The 18,914-nt window shown below is 36.7% G+C and overlaps 1 protein-coding gene across 6 annotated transcripts in view; it reads left to right on the plus strand.

Moving 5' to 3' along the window:
- The window catches only part of RYR2 (ryanodine receptor 2), a 381,518-nt gene that overhangs the window by 222,536 nt on the left and 140,068 nt on the right, over window positions 1-18,914 (plus strand). For all 6 annotated transcript variants that reach the window (XM_061365725.1, XM_061365727.1, XM_061365728.1 and 3 more), the window contains 3 exons: window positions 9,741-9,888; window positions 12,370-12,578; window positions 14,440-14,614. In XM_061365725.1, coding sequence (XP_061221709.1) covers window positions 9,741-9,888; window positions 12,370-12,578; window positions 14,440-14,614 — 532 coding nt within the window. The remainder of the gene's footprint in view (window positions 1-9,740; window positions 9,889-12,369; window positions 12,579-14,439; window positions 14,615-18,914) is intronic.

An 18,914-nucleotide genomic window follows, 5' to 3' on the forward strand; every position in this document is an offset into this window, starting at 1 on the left:
TAAATTGTACGTGTTCTGAAATAGATATTAGGTAAGAAAGGCAGTTATATGATGCTGTTAACGACTTTGCCAGGGTTTCTGGACTGGGAGTGGTAAGAAAAAGAGGTAGTAGGAGTGGGTGGCAATGAAAAATGTTTCTTTTTTGTATCTGCAAAATGTGTGTATACACTGTCTTTATGTATGTTTTAATATGCCTGCTGACATAGAAGGTTCTGCTTTTTAAGAGGTGTGATATGATAGTAATAAATCATTAGTCTTATTCCAGTTCCCAAAATGCAGTGGAGTTGCCCCAGGCCACAGGTTTGGTTAAAAAATTCAATAAAAACATTGGTTAAACAAATCTAGTATGGGATGCAACCTAAAATGTAACACTTCAACTTAATGCTGGAAGAATCATAAAGTTTGTCTTATATTCTTGGTGCTGTGGCTGAGGAAAGACCTTACTGTTGAATCAAAAAGGCTGTGGCCTTGTGAAGAGACAGTTCTGAGGCTCACTAAGAGAGCAGAGGGAAAGAAGAGGACCCTGTGACCTACTCGCTGAATATCTCTTTATTTTATCTACTAACTCTTAAAATACTATTGTGAGGACCAGCCTTGGAAATCAGGCCTTCCCTAGACTTCCTTCTTTACATATATCCTGCTTGCTGGGTGACAAAGCTCAGCATTACAAGAGAACAAAACTTTGTGTTCACTTATTAGAATTTATAGTCTGGTGTTAAGAAAACTTGTAGAAACAGGTATAGATTTAAACCCCTTAGTCTTGTAATTATTGAACTGAGCATTACCCATTTTCCACAGAGGTATCTGACTGGACAACTAGAAATTATCTAAATCCATTTTGATGGCTAAATACAAGTTATTATGTAAAGAGGTTATCATTATCACTTAGATCTGCTAGGTTTTAAAATAAACTAGGTAGCATCTAGTTAGGTTCTGAGAGATATTTTATGCAGTCAGTGATTTTGATTGCCAGGTTGTCCTCTGAAAGAGACATCAACAAATGCTTCTGCTTTAAATCACCTGGACTTATTTATGTGACCAGTACTGTTCTTGTTCTTCCTTAGCAAAACAATTATAACCATACAAAGAAGGATCTGGAGAATTTAAAAGTAGACAGCTTAAGTGCCTGATCATGTTAAGAAGCTAATCACAATCAGAGTTGGAAAAGCCACTTAAATCAGTTTTTCAGTCTTTGAGTTTTCTGCTTTAAGATTCTAAACATTTTGTTGGGCCTGATTTGTCCAAACTGACTGGAGACTTTTCTATGCTGAGTAATGCAGTTATTGAGAATGTTACACAGTGGTGCAGTGAACAGCATCACAGTTATGCTTTCAACAGAGGATGGTTGTTAAAAATCATCAAGATCTCAGCGATATTAATGACCTTCAGGAAACATCAACAGAATCAGCGCTATATTTTATTCCCCTTATTCTTCGAAGGCAAATTTATAGTAGTCTCATGTATGGTTGTGCAGGTAGATGATGTCCTTGAAAACCTTTCCCACCAATACCATGCATTGTAGAAACTGGCATGCCTAGGGTGTTGATGCTGGTATCTTCTGAATTCACTTATTTATCTCTTTTCAAATAATTAAGTTAATTTTCTGCTGGAGAGAAGACAACTGAGTTCCAAGAGTGCTTACAGTGTGCAGGTAACAAATACCAATCATTAAAAGTCAAAGGAGCAGAATAGCAAGGAGCTCCTTTCTGGGTATCTTGCAAAGATGCTTCTCATTTAGCTGACATACATGGCAAGCTGGTAGCTCTTGTCCACACTGCTACTTGCGTCTGCTTGACCCTGACAGTGGGTTTGTTCTGTGGGCTACATTTTGTCATTCCGTTATATTACTGTGACATGTTACAGTACTGTAATAAAATGACATGATGTTACGCTGTATAGTACCATAAACAGATCTTGCACAGTATGAAATGGTTTCCTAAGGGAAAGAAGCTTACAGATGTTTGAAAGCAGATGAACTAATCATTGGAAAGTATGTTATAAACAGCAATCTTGCTGTGGCTGTAGGATGGATTAAACGGCCTGGTAGGTCTGTTCCATAATTGCCACATACTTTCATGGTTATATAATATGAAAAAAATAAAGGGATACTGTCAAGGAGTTTGTGTATATACCATTTCCTAACTGTTGTAAACTGGTTATGCCTTCCAAGTTCCAGATTATTTTTTTCTTCTTCTAAATCCACCACTGCTTGTCAGGACATTTTTCTTAACAAGAGGTAGCTGCTCTTTGTGCATGATTATACACATATTTTTGTCCTGCTGCTGCAGAGCCAACCAGGCAGACAGCAGAGGGAGCATGAGTTAACAAATAAATATTGTTCCCAGAACTGCGCTAACAGCGGTGGTGACATTGATTGCAAACAAGTATTTTTTAGGAGTGCAGACTCACAGTACCTTACTGCTCCATGAAAGGAGCAGAAGGAAAAAATAAAACAAAAGCAAAAACCAAAAAACAAACCAGGTAGGAAAAATGCATGCTCCTGTTTAAAAGAACTTTTTAAAGAGTAAGAGTAAGTGGACAACCAAACACAAAATCAGCATGAAAATACTTGACAGTGTCTCTTTAAGGGGGATTGTGTTTGCCTGCAGGTTGGTCTTCTCTGAACTGGGGAAATGGTAAATTCTCAAAGACAGGAATGGAAATAGATCCAGGCAGAAGAGCAATATAACCTTGATGTAAATCAGTTAAAATAATCACATTTGTGTAATGAGAGAGGGCTTGTTATATATATATATATATTTCTTCTCTTTTTTTTTTTTGCATGTATGGATTTTCAAGGAATCATAGAATAGTTAGGGTTGGAAAGGACCTTAAGATTATCTAGTTCCAACCCCCCTGCCATGGGGAGGGGCACCTCAGACTAAACCATGCCACCCAAGGCTCTGTCCAACCTGGCCTTTAACACTACCAGGGATGGAGCACTCACAGCTTCCCTGGGCAACCCATTCCAGTGCCTCACCACCCTTACAGTAAGGAACTTCCTTCTTATATCCAATCTAAACTTCCCCTGTTTAAGTTTTAACCCATTACCCTTTGTCTTACCACTACAGTCCCTAACAAGGAGTCCATCCCCAGCACTCTTAGCACCCAGGACCCCAGCACCATCCTTCAGATATTGGAAGGCTGCTATGAGATCTCCACGCAGCCTTCTCTTCTCCAGGCTGAACAGACACAACTTTCTCAGCCTGTCTTCATATGGGAGGTGCTCCAGTCCCCTGGTCATCCTCATGACCCTCCTCTGGACTTATTCCAACAGTTCCATGTCCTTTTTATGTTGAGGACACCAGAACTGTACACAATACTCCAGGTGAGGTCTCACGAGAGCAGAGAGGCAGGATCACCTCCTCCGACCTGCTGGTCACGCTCCTTTTGATGCAGCCCAGGATACAGTTGGCTTTCTGGGCTGCGAGTGCACACTGCCAGCTCATGTTCATTTTCTCATCGACCAGCACTCCCAAGTCCTTCTCCACAGGGCTGCTCTGAATCTCTTCTCTGCCCAACCTGTAGCTGTGCCTGGGATTGCTCTGACCCAGGTGTAGGACCTTGCACTTTGCATGGTTAAACTTCATAAGGTTGGCATCAGCCCACTTCACAAGCGTGTTGAGGTCCCTCGGGATGGTATTCCTTCCCTCCAGCGTATCAACCAAACCACACAGCTTGGTGTCATTGTCAAACTTGCTGAGGGCGCACTCAATCCCACTGTCCATGTCACCGACAAAGATGTTGAACAAGACCAGTCCCAACAGTGATCCCTGAAGGACACCACTCGTTACTGGTCTCCAGGTGGACACTGAGCCATTGACCACAACTCTTTGTGTGCGGCCATCCAGCCAGTTCTTTATCCACTGAGTGGTCCACCTATCAAATCGATGTCTCTCCAATTTAGAGACAAGAATGTCATGGGGGATGTTGTCGAACACTTTGCACAAGTCCAGGTAGATGACATCAACTGCTCTAGTGCTGTCCATCACTTCCGTAGCCATCAAATCATAGTAGGCCATCAAATTGGTCAGGCAGGATTTCCCCTTAGTGAAGCCATGCATTCTGTCACCATATCCTAGAGTAGTTTGAGTTGGAAGGGACCTTGAAAAGTCATCTAGTCCAACCCCCCTTTGACATATGTCCTGTCATAATTACCTCACTTATTTGCTTGGGTATTCTTAGCAAATTTCTTATAAAAAGCTTTCTGAAATATAGCATTAAAGTATGAAAGGATGCTTTTGTAACTAAATCCTCACAAATGAGTGGAAAATATTCAGAACTCATGCAAGTTTATGCATGAACCTACAGAGTTGGGTGACAACCTACAATGTTATTCCCACTGTGTGAAGAGCTTCTTAAAAAAGATGTTCTGCCCTTCCTGTCCTAGGATAATTAGTCAGGACTGCGAAACAGTTATTGAATCTGACTTCTCTTTGGCCCAAAATGACAGACAGTTTGGTCTTTTTAAGTAGGGATATTTTTTTTTATTTTAGTTTTTAATAGTATCTTTTTGTAGGAAGCATATGACATCCCTGTTTGATCAAGAGTTGTACTTCTTAGACTGCCTAGTGCTGCAGTGCAGGAGTTGGCACCATTCTGGAGATTCAGAGTGAGAAGATATGGATGTACTGGAGGAATCACAAGTTGAAAGCTTGTCACTTACCTTGCCATTAAATAGATCTAAAAAGGCATCTTGTCCTTTTATAAACTATTTATGTTACCTCACTCACACATTTTACATTATTTATGCAGATGTGTTAGTTCCTTCCATTTATAGCCACATTCTGCCATATAGGGCACATTCTGCCAGGCATTCCATATGGATATGGTCCTTAGCTGTACACATATTTCTAAGGATACATGCATACTTCTAAGGACAGAACTCATATGATAGTATGCCAGGTCAGGCACACAACTTCCACTTTGAGTGGATACATTTAGCATACTTTTCTTTTAACGTTGCCAAAAATATGGTTTAATGAGGACTTTATTGTGCTTCCCAGTTCTGACTACTCTGGAATCTTGTAATTATTTACGTAGTAAATAGCAATTTTTAATTATAGTTTTCCTTTTTCCCTTACAAAATAATTTATATTTTTAATGGTTTATGGTTAAACATGAGCTGACATGATAAATACAGAAAAGTTAGACCTCTGGATAACAAGATATGAAACGTGTGGTGTAAGTAAATTATCACAGTGTATATATATGGGGCACACTTGCACAGTGGGTCACTGAGCAGGGTTTCTGACAGCATTTCTGGCAAGCTCATCAGTAGCATTTGTTGTGGCAGTTGCTCAGAAATCTTTGTGGAAGACTGCAAGACAGACATGGCAGCAGGCAGAATCAAGTCGCAGCTGTGGAATGAGTGTTTTGTAATGGTACAAATGAAGCTAGAACAACAGCATGTCTGCCTCTCTGAATGTGTGCTGAAATACATTTGCTTTGTGCTTGTCATTTAACAGCCTTGGTTATGAGAATAAAATCATTTCAGAACCACACAGAACCACACACTTATCTGTACAGTTCTAACAGTTCAAATCACAAAACTTATCCCATTAAATTATTATAATGTTTTTCCTGCACTCTTCCTAGTCTGTGTTTTTATTTTTCAGTCTTTTCCTGTCTTTCTTCTTGTTAGGCACTTATTTATGTATGTTTCTGGTGTCTTGTTCCTTTTAGTCTAGTGATCTGTGCTGTTCCTGAACTTCTCAGAGCTTTGGGAAGGCCCAGGAGTGCACAGGTTTGCAGTATCACATTTATAGCTCTGAAAACTCTGTTATTTATTATAATTTCAGACATCTTTTAGAGGTTTATATAAGATTTTATTTTTTTGTTACTTACTTCTGAAGACTAAAACTTTATGGCACATGCTGTATCTCTTAACAGATTCATCTTTTAGAGCTGCTTATAGAATTTGACTACGGTTTCCTATGCTTCTGTAGACAGTATGGACACATTTCTTGTTTCATTCTTACTCTTACATGGCATCTGTCTGTGCAGGTTGCAAGACCAGTTGCTAGGTCCAGCTCTCTAGATCAGTTATCTACACATCACATACTAAATGAATGAATGCAGTTCTACACCTCTCAGCTCCCAGTGTGTTTCCTTTGTGAATTATTTTGCAGCAGTGTTCATTGCCTGTAATCAAACTATTAAAAGACTTGTTGATATTTCTTGTTGTAGGTGTTTAATTATTTTTTCTGTAGTTCTTTTCTATTACTTTCAAGAGCTTTATTCACTCAGTGCTATTGTTGACCAGTTATCACTTTTTTTCAGGTCCATTTATACCTAGCAAATAAGTATGCTTGTGTCAGTTGAAATGATTCTTTGTCTATCATTTACTATATATAGCAAAATCTGTAATGTACGCTGTATAAATTAATAATGTCTTTTCATGGTCAGTGTTACATCGCTCCAGTGTAAAATAATTTATTAGTTCCTTCCATTCAAAGTTGGGGCACATTCTGCCAGGAATTTCCACTTTTCATGGTTGCAATGCTTGCTTTTACTTAAGTAACTCCAAATTGAATTCTAAATAACTAATCCAGTGTTTGTGTTATGTTATATGAAGACAAGGTTGTATAATAAGATACATAGGCTTTTTTCTTTCTTTTTTTTTCTGTGATATGGTAGGTTCTGAATTCAAAACCAAAGAATTATATAAATGTTATGTGTGCTACCCAGCTCAAGCCATTTGAAATAGAATCTTGTTGACGAGTTCAAATGTTTCATCTGTGGAGGACATGTGTTTTTCTTGTGTTTTCAAATGACGTGGTGAACAAATAGTTGCCAGACAAACTCTATATGCAGTCTTCTGATGAACCATTAGACTGACAAACTAGGAAAATTCTGGAAAAGAAATTAAAAGCTCAGCCTGATTTTTCCTTCTTTTAATAGTCTACACTACAAAACAATAAATTTTCCATACTGAATAGGAAGAATTAAGTCTATGTGCACATTGCAAATATACTCAATAAGAATTACTGCTCTTAGCTAATCAGTTTTCTTGTTGATTTGATTGTGACTGTGCAAAGCTCAATCACTGTGTAGGAGCATTCTCTTGATTAGCTACACTTAAACCACACACTTGAAGATTGTTAGCACAAAAACTTAGGATGAGTGTAAGAATAACAGTTCTTAATTCAGCAATAAGTAAAACATTAAAAAAATAGATAGACGTACCCTAGGGAAAAAAAAAAAGGAACAAAATTATTAAAGTAAAAATCCCTTCTCCTATTCATATTTAGAGAAATAGCCAAAGGAGAAAAAGGTCACAATACTGAATAAAAATTAAACCAAGGGAAAAAAATGTAAAATTGAGTTTAATATTTATGATTGCTTTATATCTTTAATTTTTTCTCACTCTGATTTTGTGCTTAGGCATTTTTAAAAGTACTTATACTATATTTCATTATCATATATTGTTATCAGCTGATTGCCTGCATGTTAATGTATGTTGATGATTGCTATGGCAATTACCAGTGCATTAGTCTAACTGAATATTATGGATAAGAAGTTACATAATTGTTGTTCCAAACTTCTGTTTCATATTTTTAATGACAGTATTTTGTAATATCTTTTGGGTATGCAGTGTTTCAGAGGCAAATATTCCTCTTTTTATGCCATTTCCATCACAAATAATTGAAGCCATAGTGTTTCATCTCTTATGTTAATGAGAATATTCTTATATCAAAAAATAATTCCTTATAACATTTACTTCAACATCTGTTAGGTCCATTCTCTTCTGGAAGCAGAATTTTTCCACATTTACCAAATTAAATATTGGAAAATGGGGATGTGAATTTCAGTGTTTTGGAATAAATATGGAAAGCAGTCCTTTCAAGTGGTCCTTGTGCTGGCCCTTCTCACTGCCCTTCTCACTAATTATAGAATCATAGAATCATAGAATAGCTAGGGTTGGAAAGGACCTTAAGATCATCAAGTTCCAACCTCCCTGCCATGGGCAGGGACACCTCAGACTAAACCATCTCACCCAAGGCTCTGTCCAACCTGGCCTTGAACACTGCCAGGGATAGAGCATTCACAACCTCCCTGGGCAACCCATTCCAGTGCCTCACCAGCCTCACAGGAAAGAATTTCCTCCTTATATCCAATCTAAACTTCCCCTTTTTAAGTTTTAACCCATTACCCCTTTTCCTGTCACTACAGTCCCTAATGAAGAGTCCCTCCCCAGCATCCCTATAGGCCCCCTTCAGATACTGGATGGCTGCTATGAGGTCTCCATGCAGCCTTCTCTTCTCAAGGCTGAACAGTCCCAACTATCTCAGCCTGTCTTCATATGGGAGGTGCTCCGGTCCCCTCATCATCCACGTTGCCCTCCTCTGGACTTGTTCCAACAAAATAACTAGAGTGAGTTGATACGGCATAGTAGTTTGTGTCGCAGCAATGCATTGTCTTTATTTTTCTGTTAGTCCTTTTAGCATACAGGTAATGCTTGCCCTGTAATATTTCGTTTTGTAGAATGATCACTGGTAGGACAAGAATTCATCAAGCCCTGATTAATAACTGCACTTTAATATTTACTTACTATGGTAAGGCAAAAGGCAGGTAGCCTTGAATCTAAGCATTTGAAGTATAACATAATATGCCTGCAAGTATTTGTCAGAATGGATGTGCCATTTTCCTGACAGTGAGCTGGAATGAAAACCATGTACATTCTTAAAAGTATAACTCTAATACTATCAAAGAAGTAAGACACTTTCACTGTAGGCACTGCTTTCTAAAGTAGTAGACACTATTTTGCCCTTCTTAATAAGTCTGATCAATTATAAAAGCCTCTCTATATCTTTGGTATATGTACCCAAGAGAACAAAGACCAATTATATGGTGAACAAATACATTTTATAAAAACAAATACATGACATGTCCAGGTTTTAATTTTTATTTTTAAATAAGATGTTAGGAAGAACATGGAGAATTCTGTGTGTGGTTTCTCTCACTGCCAACAAATGCTGACAGGATGTGAGAATAAAATGCAGACACAACCCCAATTCTGTTAGTCAGTAAAATTATGTCAGGTGTTTAAATAATCTAGTCAAACAGTGTTTTTAAATAATTTAATTTTGCAGTACAGTAGAACCTAATCAGTGTTGTGTTAATAAACAGGTAAAATGCACAGATCAAACCTTATCAACATGGTTGATAAGGGTTAGGGTTAGGGTTAGAAGAGGGGCTACATTACATTACCTATTAGAAAAATTTTGCACATTAAGCACATATTCTTAGCATTACGCTTTTTTGTGGACAAGTATGTTTCAAGTATTTGACATAGTAAAGCACAGGCTTATTATATCTTGTTTAGTGCTTATAGTTAAAACCCTGATATATTTGCAGTACAGTAAGGTCTCTGAGCTTAGTTATGTACTAGCTTCTAGCTATGGTAGCTGTTTCCTAATCACTGTAGAAAATACAATCTGTTTGTCTTTCCAGTCAAACTCTTTGCATTTATCCTTGTTCTTGTTGTTTGTTTTATTGTCCTGTTAAGTAAATTTGATGGCAAATGAAAGCAGGTATAAGCCACAGGGTTTCATTTGTTTGTGTATTACTTTCCTTTGTTATGACTTTCTAGACTATTGCAGTGTCTTTGAATCCTTACTGTATTTGCAGTTATGTGATGTCTGTTGGCATAAATAGCTACTGCTTCTGTAGCACAATTTTATTTTTAAGACAAAGCACGGTTTCTAAAATTGAATTGATTTTTCATACTTATGCAGGATGTGAAAAATCGACGAAATCCTCGCCTTGTACCTTACGCTCTTTTGGATGATCGAACGAAGAAGTCAAACAAAGACAGTCTTCGGGAAGCAGTCCGCACCCTCCTAGGCTATGGTTACAACCTGGAAGCTCCTGATCAAGATCATGGTGATAAATTTTGCTTTTGTGTCTCACTCTCTCCTCCTATCCCTTTCTCATATGATTAAGTAATATTAAAAGCTTAAGCAATTTAAATGAGGATTGTGAATTCTACAAGACACAACCCTGAAAAACTGTAAATCAGGAAAACATGTTTAGCATCCTGCTTAATGTATGATCTTATGCCAGGGTTGCATATATGGTTGCATTTTATGCATGTATGCTATCGATATATTGATTAATGAATGATTATTTCTCCTGCTTTATATAGTGATAGCATTGTTAAATTTTGGACCTATTTAGACCATAGACCTTCAGTAAAGCATTTCTTCAGATTTGACTCATACCCAACATGTACAGAGGGAACCTGCCATTTTCAACTTCTTTCCAAACCACTCTGGTCCCTAGCTTTTTAAGAGGCTGCTAGTAAATTACACTTTAAATCTGAGTTATCACTGATACTAGGAATGTTTAACAAGGTTGGATTGCTAAATGGGCAAAACAGTGTTTTCTAGTAGAGTAGATTGTTTTGGTGGCAAAATGACATGATATTACTGTCAAATCTGCCTATGCCTAGTCTGGAGAGTTAAGGTTGACACATAACCCCATAATTTGTTCCACTCCCATTGTAGGAGGGAGATGCTGTGTAGAGTAAGTGAGCATCACTTCTGCTTGCTTCTGGAAAGGTGGGTTTGCTGGTAGAGGAGGGTTTTATGAAAATAAAGGGGTTGTCTAGTTGTTTCAGGTGAGAGGGAGACAAAGCACACTCAATTCCTACAATCTCTTCCAAATTCCAGTGAAAATTATTAATCCTGTCTCCTCATTTACAGCTCTGAGAACTGTATGCTCCCCTGCCTTTCTTTTGGAATGAACTGGAAAGATTTGTTTTTTTCCTTATGATGCAGAGAACCTTGAGCTAGTTCTGTGCATAGAGTTACTAATGAAATGTAAAGAACAATCCTTGCATTTGAAAGGTGTCATCAATCCTGTTGCAAAATTCCCAGACAAAAGGACCTGCAGAACATAGTTCCACAAACTGTCTTTTCTTAAACAAAGACTGGAATTGCATTCAGCAAAAGGTTTTTATCCTCATTTTGAGGGTTTAGATTTCACAATTTATGCCCCTCTCAAGTTTGAGATGCGTAAAGCATGTCTGTCAAGGCTTATAGCCCCAGCCGGCAATAACTACCATGCAGCTGCTCACTCTCCCTTGTCCCCCAGTGGCATGGGGAGGAGAACAGAAAAAGGCAAAACTCATGGGTTGAGATAAGAACAGTGTAATACTTGAACTAAAGTGCAATAAAATAATACTAACAGTAAAAATAACAATAATTTAAATGAAAAGGAGAGAAAGAGGTATAAAACACAATAAAAACAGGTGATGGACAATACAATTGCCCACCTGCTAACTGATGCCCATCCCATCCCTAAGTAGTGATTGTCCCCTTCCGGGTAACTGCACCAAGTTTATATACTGAGCATGATGTGCTGTGACATGAACATTCCGTTGGCTAGTTTAGGTCAGCTGACCTGGTTCTGTTCCCTCCCAGCTACTTGTGTCCCTCCTCACAGGCAGAGCATGAGTCTGAAAAATCCTTTACTAGGGTAAGCACTACTTAGCAACAAGTGAAAACATCGGGGTTTGATCAACATTAGTCTCAGACTAAAGCCAAATCACAGTACTGTACCAGTTACTAGGAAGAAAACTATACCCTCTGAAACCAGGACAATGCCGTAGGGATTGTCTTTCGTCAGCCAAAATCTATACTGTTATTAAAGGATTTAGAGCCCTCTAGTGGTGTTCTGCATCTCCATTCATTAATTTTATTTTAAACATTGATTTACAAAGCTCTACACCGTCATTTTTATTCTTTATTAGTATTACTACTTACTGGTTCCCACAGCAGCTTTACTTTTGGCATTGCATAGAATCTAGAAAGCATTAGATTGCTTAGAATCTAAAAAGACAACAAATTATCAGTATTCATGCTTTTAGCTGGTTCATCTATAGAGGTGTGGCACTGAGGGTCTTCAAAAGTGTTTTTAAGGCAATAATCGTGTAGGCCATCAAAAACAAAAATTTACTAATAAAGGATTATGTGGCAGGGAGTTCAGGGCTGCTTACGGGAAACTTAATGAACCTGACCTAACGGAAGTCAGACATTTGGTGACGTGACAAATGATACTGAATTTTGAGGGATGTGACCTTATAGGCTATTCAAGATGATATTGGAAATGTGAGCCCTCCCCCAAACCCCACTAGATGAATTAGTGTAGAGTAATTTATAAGAGTTACCCAAGTGTGTTGATTCCCCAGAGCTGGCAAGGGTGCTTTCATCATAAGGCTGTTCTGCAGGCACATTCTTCTTTTCATGCCTATGCTCAAAAGGATTCCTTGGTTTTCGCTGCCTTAATTATATCAGTAGTTAGAGTACTTTGTGTGTTGTGGTTTTTTTTCTTTACTTTTTTTATTTTTTTTATACCTAACAGCAATGAAACTGGATGTGTGTAGTGGGATAATGGAAAAATTCAGGATCTTCCGCACTGAAAAGACTTACGCTGTGAAGGCTGGGAAGTGGTACTTTGAGTTTGAGGCAGTTACTGCAGGAGACATGAGAGTTGGCTGGACAAGGCCAGGTTGTCTGCCAGATCAGGAACTTGGCTCAGATGAAGAAGCTTTTGTTTTTGATGGCTTTAAGGTTTGTATATGTTTGTCTGTAATAATATAAATGATTGCCAAACTTAATTTTGTCTTATTTAGTGTGTCAGAATCTCAACATAATTGCCTTCTCTTCTTTCATTTCTGTTTTACAATTATTTTTTTCTCTCTTTGAGGGCCTAGGTGGAATAAGGAGGGTAAATGTCACCTGAAAATTAGTTAGCAGTGTTCAGCATTTCTATTTTTTTCACAGTTTCACAGTATTTGTGTGGTGTATGTAAAGCACTGAAAATCTAAGTGACTTACACAAATTCAGAGTACTGGCAGAGATGTAATTAACTATGAATCATTTCTTTAATTTCTTACTTTGTTGTTCTCTCCATAAGAAGTGTCATTAGGGGAAAATTTGGTAACAATTGTTAGCAGTAAGCATTTGAAGCAGAATTTGATACAAGATTTTTACAGGAATGTAAAAGTTATGAAGAGCATACCTAGGTTTTCATGAAAATCCTTACAGTTTAGTGTAAATTAAGTATGATAGAAAAAGTAATTTTTTTCTCTAGTTTAATTCTGCATGAAAGAATGACAGATGGAAATGTAATATTAAAAATATATAGGAAAATAAACTATTTTATGTTATTAATTTTAATAAGAAGAGATTAAATGTCTCATTAAAACCTTTTATTTCACTATGAAGGCAAGTGCAACTGCTATCTAAACCGTAGTTGCTTTTAAGGTTACTCATGACTCAGCTCAAAATGTTTCTGGTAGCTGTTGCTGGAATTAATTTTGTTTATTACTATTACAATATGTAACAGAAATCAACAGCATTTCTGGCTGTTCCTCATCAGATCAAGCTCTGAAGATGTTTTATATTCATGCTGTTGGATTTTTTTTTCCCAGTCTTGTGTTACATGAGAAGACTCATTTAAATGAGAACTGAAAAGTTGTTTTTGTAAAATATCTAATTGGCTTGAGTGAACTATCCAAGTCGTGTCTTTATTACACAAAGCTATTTTGTTGTCTTTGATTTTAATCAATTCTCTCCTTGGTTCTTCCCGATTGAAGTTTTTGACCTTTGGGTTACACAGGTAGGCTCATTTGTTTTCTAGGAATTTCAGGATGGACAGAGGCTAAAAATCTACTTGTGATGGAATATATGAATAGGGAACCTATTTGTTATTAACACTGCTTTGTTTTATGTGTGTTACAATAGTTCTTAATAGATGTTTGCTTATTTGAATTCTGATCCAAGACCACATCCAAAGCCTTTGCAGTCTTTGACTTTTGAAGGTTAGCCATACAAATCATTAATCATGCCCTCAGCTGTTCTGAAATACATCAGAAACTCAGAGTGCTTGTCCATCCACAGAAAATTCTGTTCACTTCAAAATACAGAATGACAGAAAGTTTTATTTATTTTGCACACAACAGTTTTAGAATTACACTTAAGGAAACAAAATTTGTTTGTAAGCAGAGCATTTATAGGGTACTTTGTTAAATAAAAGCGATTGCTTAAAAAAAGTTTGTGAAGCGGCTAGTTAACATTGTAATTGATAGCATATTATTTTCATTACAAGTATTTCATGGCGCTTCCGCAGAAAAATAAGCTATTCTCTTGTTACTAAAATGTTGAAATAGCAATTTTACCCGTCAGCTCACTGAGCAGCATTTTACATTTCCAGTGTGAGGGGTTTTTGCAGGAAGTTAATTGTTGGATTTCCATTTTCAAAGTCAACTTGGAGTACACAGAGGCATTGTTTTGGAATGATATGCTGTGAAAGTGTTAATTTAAGTGCCATCTTAATTGAGGGGGGTAATTTTCAGTTGTACCAGTATGGGAGAGAGGAACACACACATCATCATTGTTACTCTTTGAAATTCTTCTAAATCCTTTTCAGGCACAGCGGTGGCATCAAGGTAATGAGCATTTTGGCCGCTCATGGTTGGCAGGAGATGTTGTTGGGTGTATGGTTGACATGAATGAGCATACTATGATGTTCACCTTAAATGGTGAAATCCTGCTTGATGACTCGGGGTCAGAACTTGCGTTCAAGGACTTTGAGGTTGGTGATGGTAAGTACTGTAATACAGTGTGTTGCCCATTTTTTGCTCTGTCTTCCCTTTAATTAGGTGTGCTCGTTTTGTGTTTTGTTGGGGTTTTGTTTTGTTTTGTTTGGTATTTTGTTGTTTTTTTTTCTGTTGTGAGGTTGTTTTTTGCTGTTTTTTTTTTTCTTCTCCCCCTTTCCTCTCTCTAGGGAGCTACCCCTCATCCTTTACTTTTCTTGATTAGTATTAAGCCTTTGGAAAGGAGGTATGCTGGGTGTGAGGATGAGGCAGGGTCTTTTTCTGTGGTGAACTTTGAAGGCATCTTTTCTGATCAGACCTTTTCGCTATTTTGCAGGGATGTGTCTGGGTTTGCAAATTCATGACGTTGACCATTTCATCTGTACTACAGCAGGTTGCTATATAGTGTAGCAGAATCATAGAATGAATCGTAGATTGCTTTGGGTTGGAAGGGACTTTTGACAATTATCTAATCCAACCTCTGCTGCCAAGGGCAAGGATATAAAATTTTATCTAGGTCAAGTACTGAAGCAGTACCAAATTTCTGTCAAATTAGGGAGAACATATGGTAGAATATAAATCTTGAGCCAGCTTTAAGGTTATGTTTTAGCTCTGAGAGCAGAAATGGCACCAGATCCAGGATAAGTCCAGCTGGTACAAAGTTAGCCTCCAAAAGATTTTACTTATTTTTAAATCAGCAGATTGATTTTTTTTTTTTACCTGTTGTTGTACTGTTCTTGGTGCAGAGTCTGTAAGCCATAGTTTACCGTAAGGAAACCATAAGTTTAGTTTACCATAAGCCATAGCTTATGAGATTGCAAAAGGTGGCAAAGATCTAGGTTGTGTCAGGTGCCAGATTGATTGCATATTGCTGAAGTATTTTGGTTTATAAATTTAATTACATACTTGTGTGTGAATAAAAGGGTAAGAAATTACATTAATGTAGATAACTGTCTAAAATTTCTACTCTGTGGTAATGTAATAAAATATTTTAAACTTTAATCTTTCCCTTTAATTTTCTGTAGTTGCATATATTCGGTCATATTTATTATACATCTGTTAAATAATACATCTGTGTCTGAGAGAGAAGGTTCACTTTTTTTGAACAGTAAAGGCTGCAAATGATACTTTTGAGTTACTGATTCCTATTGCCAGGAGAAATACGAATCTTATACCCATTAATTAGGCCATTCCCTGCTAGAATTTTAACCACTTTTATCTGGATTTCAGAGTATTTTACCTTCAGGAGTGCTTTGGGAGAAGAATTTTTTCTTTTCCTTTTTCTTTTTTTTTTTTTTTTCTTCTTCTGTCATATACCAAACTAGGAATTCTTTACTGTCTTGGTGGAGCGACACTGGAAAAGGTTGCCCAAAGATGTTGTGGCTGCCTCATCCATGGAAGTGATCAAGGCCAGGTGGATGAGGATTTGAGCAACCTGGTCTAGTGGAAGGTGTCCCTACCCATGGCATGGGGGTTGGAACTAGATGATTTTTAAATTTTTTTCCAACCTAAACCATTCTGTGATTCTATGATTTGATTTTATTTAAAATGAGATAATTGCCAGCAATTTCTTGGAATCATGCCCACTGCTTTACTGCCTTCAGATTTCCTTAGATACTGTGATAACATAATAAGGTGACTTGGCTTTATCATTGGTGGTATGGACGCAAAATCATCCTGGTGCATTTAAATTATAATTGTTTTCCATTTATTAGGCAGTATAATCCCTTTGAGGAGTCAGGGATTCTGAGGGAAACTGGAATTCCAGGGAATTCTGAGGGCAACCTCTTTGACCACTATTTTAATTTCAGTATTGATGAAATCACAATGTAATTTTTGTGGTACTTGTTTCTAGCTGCAGGTTCAGAATTAAACAGATCTCTATTGAGTCTGAAACTGCTAAATTAATTCCTGGTTTTATATGGAGCCCCAAGGCCTTGGTAACCATGTCAGAGATTTCATGTCAGCATCAAGCCTCTCAGATTTTTCTCAATATCCTTATAAATCACATTAAGATCCTTTTGTCTTTGAAAAGAGCTTGCCTTTGAAATAAAATATATTCTTTTGTTTTCAAAGGAATGTGATGATTTATCTCAGATTTAATAACTCTCAACCAATACTTGTAAATATTATATGACTTGTATATATTACAAATATTATAATATATTAATTACATACTTGCGTGTGAATAAAAGGGTAAGAAATTACATTAATGTAGATAACTGTCTAAAATTTCTGCTCTGTGGTAATGTAAATACAAATATATATAAATATTATATAAAATATAATATAAATCACTATAATATATAAAATTATATATAATGTAATAATATAATATATTAAATATAAATATTTGTAAATATTTTATGGTACATATTACTTGTAAATAATCAATACTTGTAAATATTACATTAAAATTACATACTACTAATGAAAATTATAATTAATTATATTTATAATATTATAAATATTATTTATGATACTTGTAAATTATACTTATAAATATTAAATATTATACTTGTAAATATTAAATATTATATTGTGAATATAAATGGTATCTCATATAACATTCATGGCAGGGGAGCATCTCTATGTGTGTGTGTGTGTAAATACAACTGCATGTATGTAACACCCAAATTAATCTTGATTTTACTAGAGCTTTCATTCTTTTATAGGCTGGCTTTAGTTTGGTTTTGTTAATGGCTCTTACTTAAGAGCCTTGAGATCTTTCTGCAGGTCACTTCTCTCAGTGATTTGTGTGCATGCCATGGGCTGCTGCAGAAAGGGTCCATTTGCTTTAGGAAAAAAAAACAACAGAGATTTCTGATCAGAGCCCAGTGTCTTGCTTTAGATTAGAGCCCAGTGTCTGGCTATAGATCAGTCCTGTAGTTTTAATTTACTTAGGAACAATATAAAGGGAATGTGGCACTCTCCGAGCTTACTCATAAGGCTCATGGGCTGTGTCTTAGGTTGTACTAACAACAAGAGTAGCTCTTTGGGATTATGGCAGACTAATTTGTGAGGTACCATTTCAGTAGATTGTCAGTCATAATTGGATATTATTGTGCATTTGTGTAAGAGAAATTTCACACTGTAGGTACAAACAAGTACACTTGTCAACTCACGATCTCTGTGACCATGAACTGTTTGTAGCGAGTGACAAATTGCATCAGGAGGTTCATCCTGTGTTCTTGACAGCAGGGAACATGATAAAGTGTTGCTGTCCTACGCTTTTGTCACTTTGAGAGACAATGATAGGTACCATTTCTGATGGTAGTGATAAAATCTTTCTATTTGGTTTTCTATTTCATACAGTAAAATAAAAGCTTTGCTCCATAGGCTAGTTGTGCATGTAGACTCTAAGAGTCAGATCATGGGTGAATCATAGAATCAGCTAGGTTGAAAAAGACCTGTAAGTTCATAAAGCCCAACTGTTCCCCCAGGACTGCCAAGTCCACCCATAAAGCATTTCACCTTTTTATGTAGCCTCCAGCATGCAAGGGCTACACAAGATCTCTGATGTATCACATCTCAAATGGCTGGATACTCATTTAGAGAAGGGTAATGAAAGTTAGTTTTTATTCCATAGTAAGATGTGTAACTGCCTTACCAGCACGTTCCCTATAAAATGAGAAGCCATATTTTTACCAGGAATGGAAATGCCCTGAAACACTTTTATGACAAATATAACATTAAGAAATCAGTGCAGAATTTCACCAGAGACAGAAGTAGTGCTTCCATGATAAGGACTGGAATTGGTGTTTATATTTCATTCATACAGAGCAACAGTTACTGTGTAGCAAGTGTCAGCTACAGGTACCGTACCATTCTGTCATCAATTCATTTTGTATTTATGAGAAAGGTTGTGATCTTGATTCTGTATTGGCTACAGTTACAGGATTGTTGGAAAATACTAGACTGAGTAAGAACATAAATGGAAGTTTTATCTGTATAGGAATTGTTTTCTGGGTTTCTTTGTTTTCTTTCAGGCAATCTTGCAAACACCAATTAACATTTTATTTGTGTGTGTGTGACTATTTGCTTCATGTCTAAGAATGAATCTGTGAGAACTTTTTCCTGAGCCCACAGGAAAAGTCATAGGTAAGCACATTAGCAGTTTCTGTGCATTCTGTTTAGGAAGGGCAAATATTAGTAATACTTTAAATATTTTACATATTTTAAATATTCCTGTTTGATTTAGATTTTTGTCATGTATACATCTTAATCTTCATGAATAGAGTTGATCATCTTTTGGATTTTGGACTGCATCTGATTATCTAATCAGTTCTTTCTATAATGTGTGCTTAGC

Source organism: Neopsephotus bourkii, unplaced genomic scaffold (genome assembly GCF_033783945.1).
Source record: "Neopsephotus bourkii isolate Nb327-2 ecotype Australia unplaced genomic scaffold, CSIRO-AGI_Nbou_v1 NB_1292, whole genome shotgun sequence".
NCBI classification, from domain to species: Eukaryota; Metazoa; Chordata; class Aves; order Psittaciformes; family Psittacidae; genus Neopsephotus; species Neopsephotus bourkii.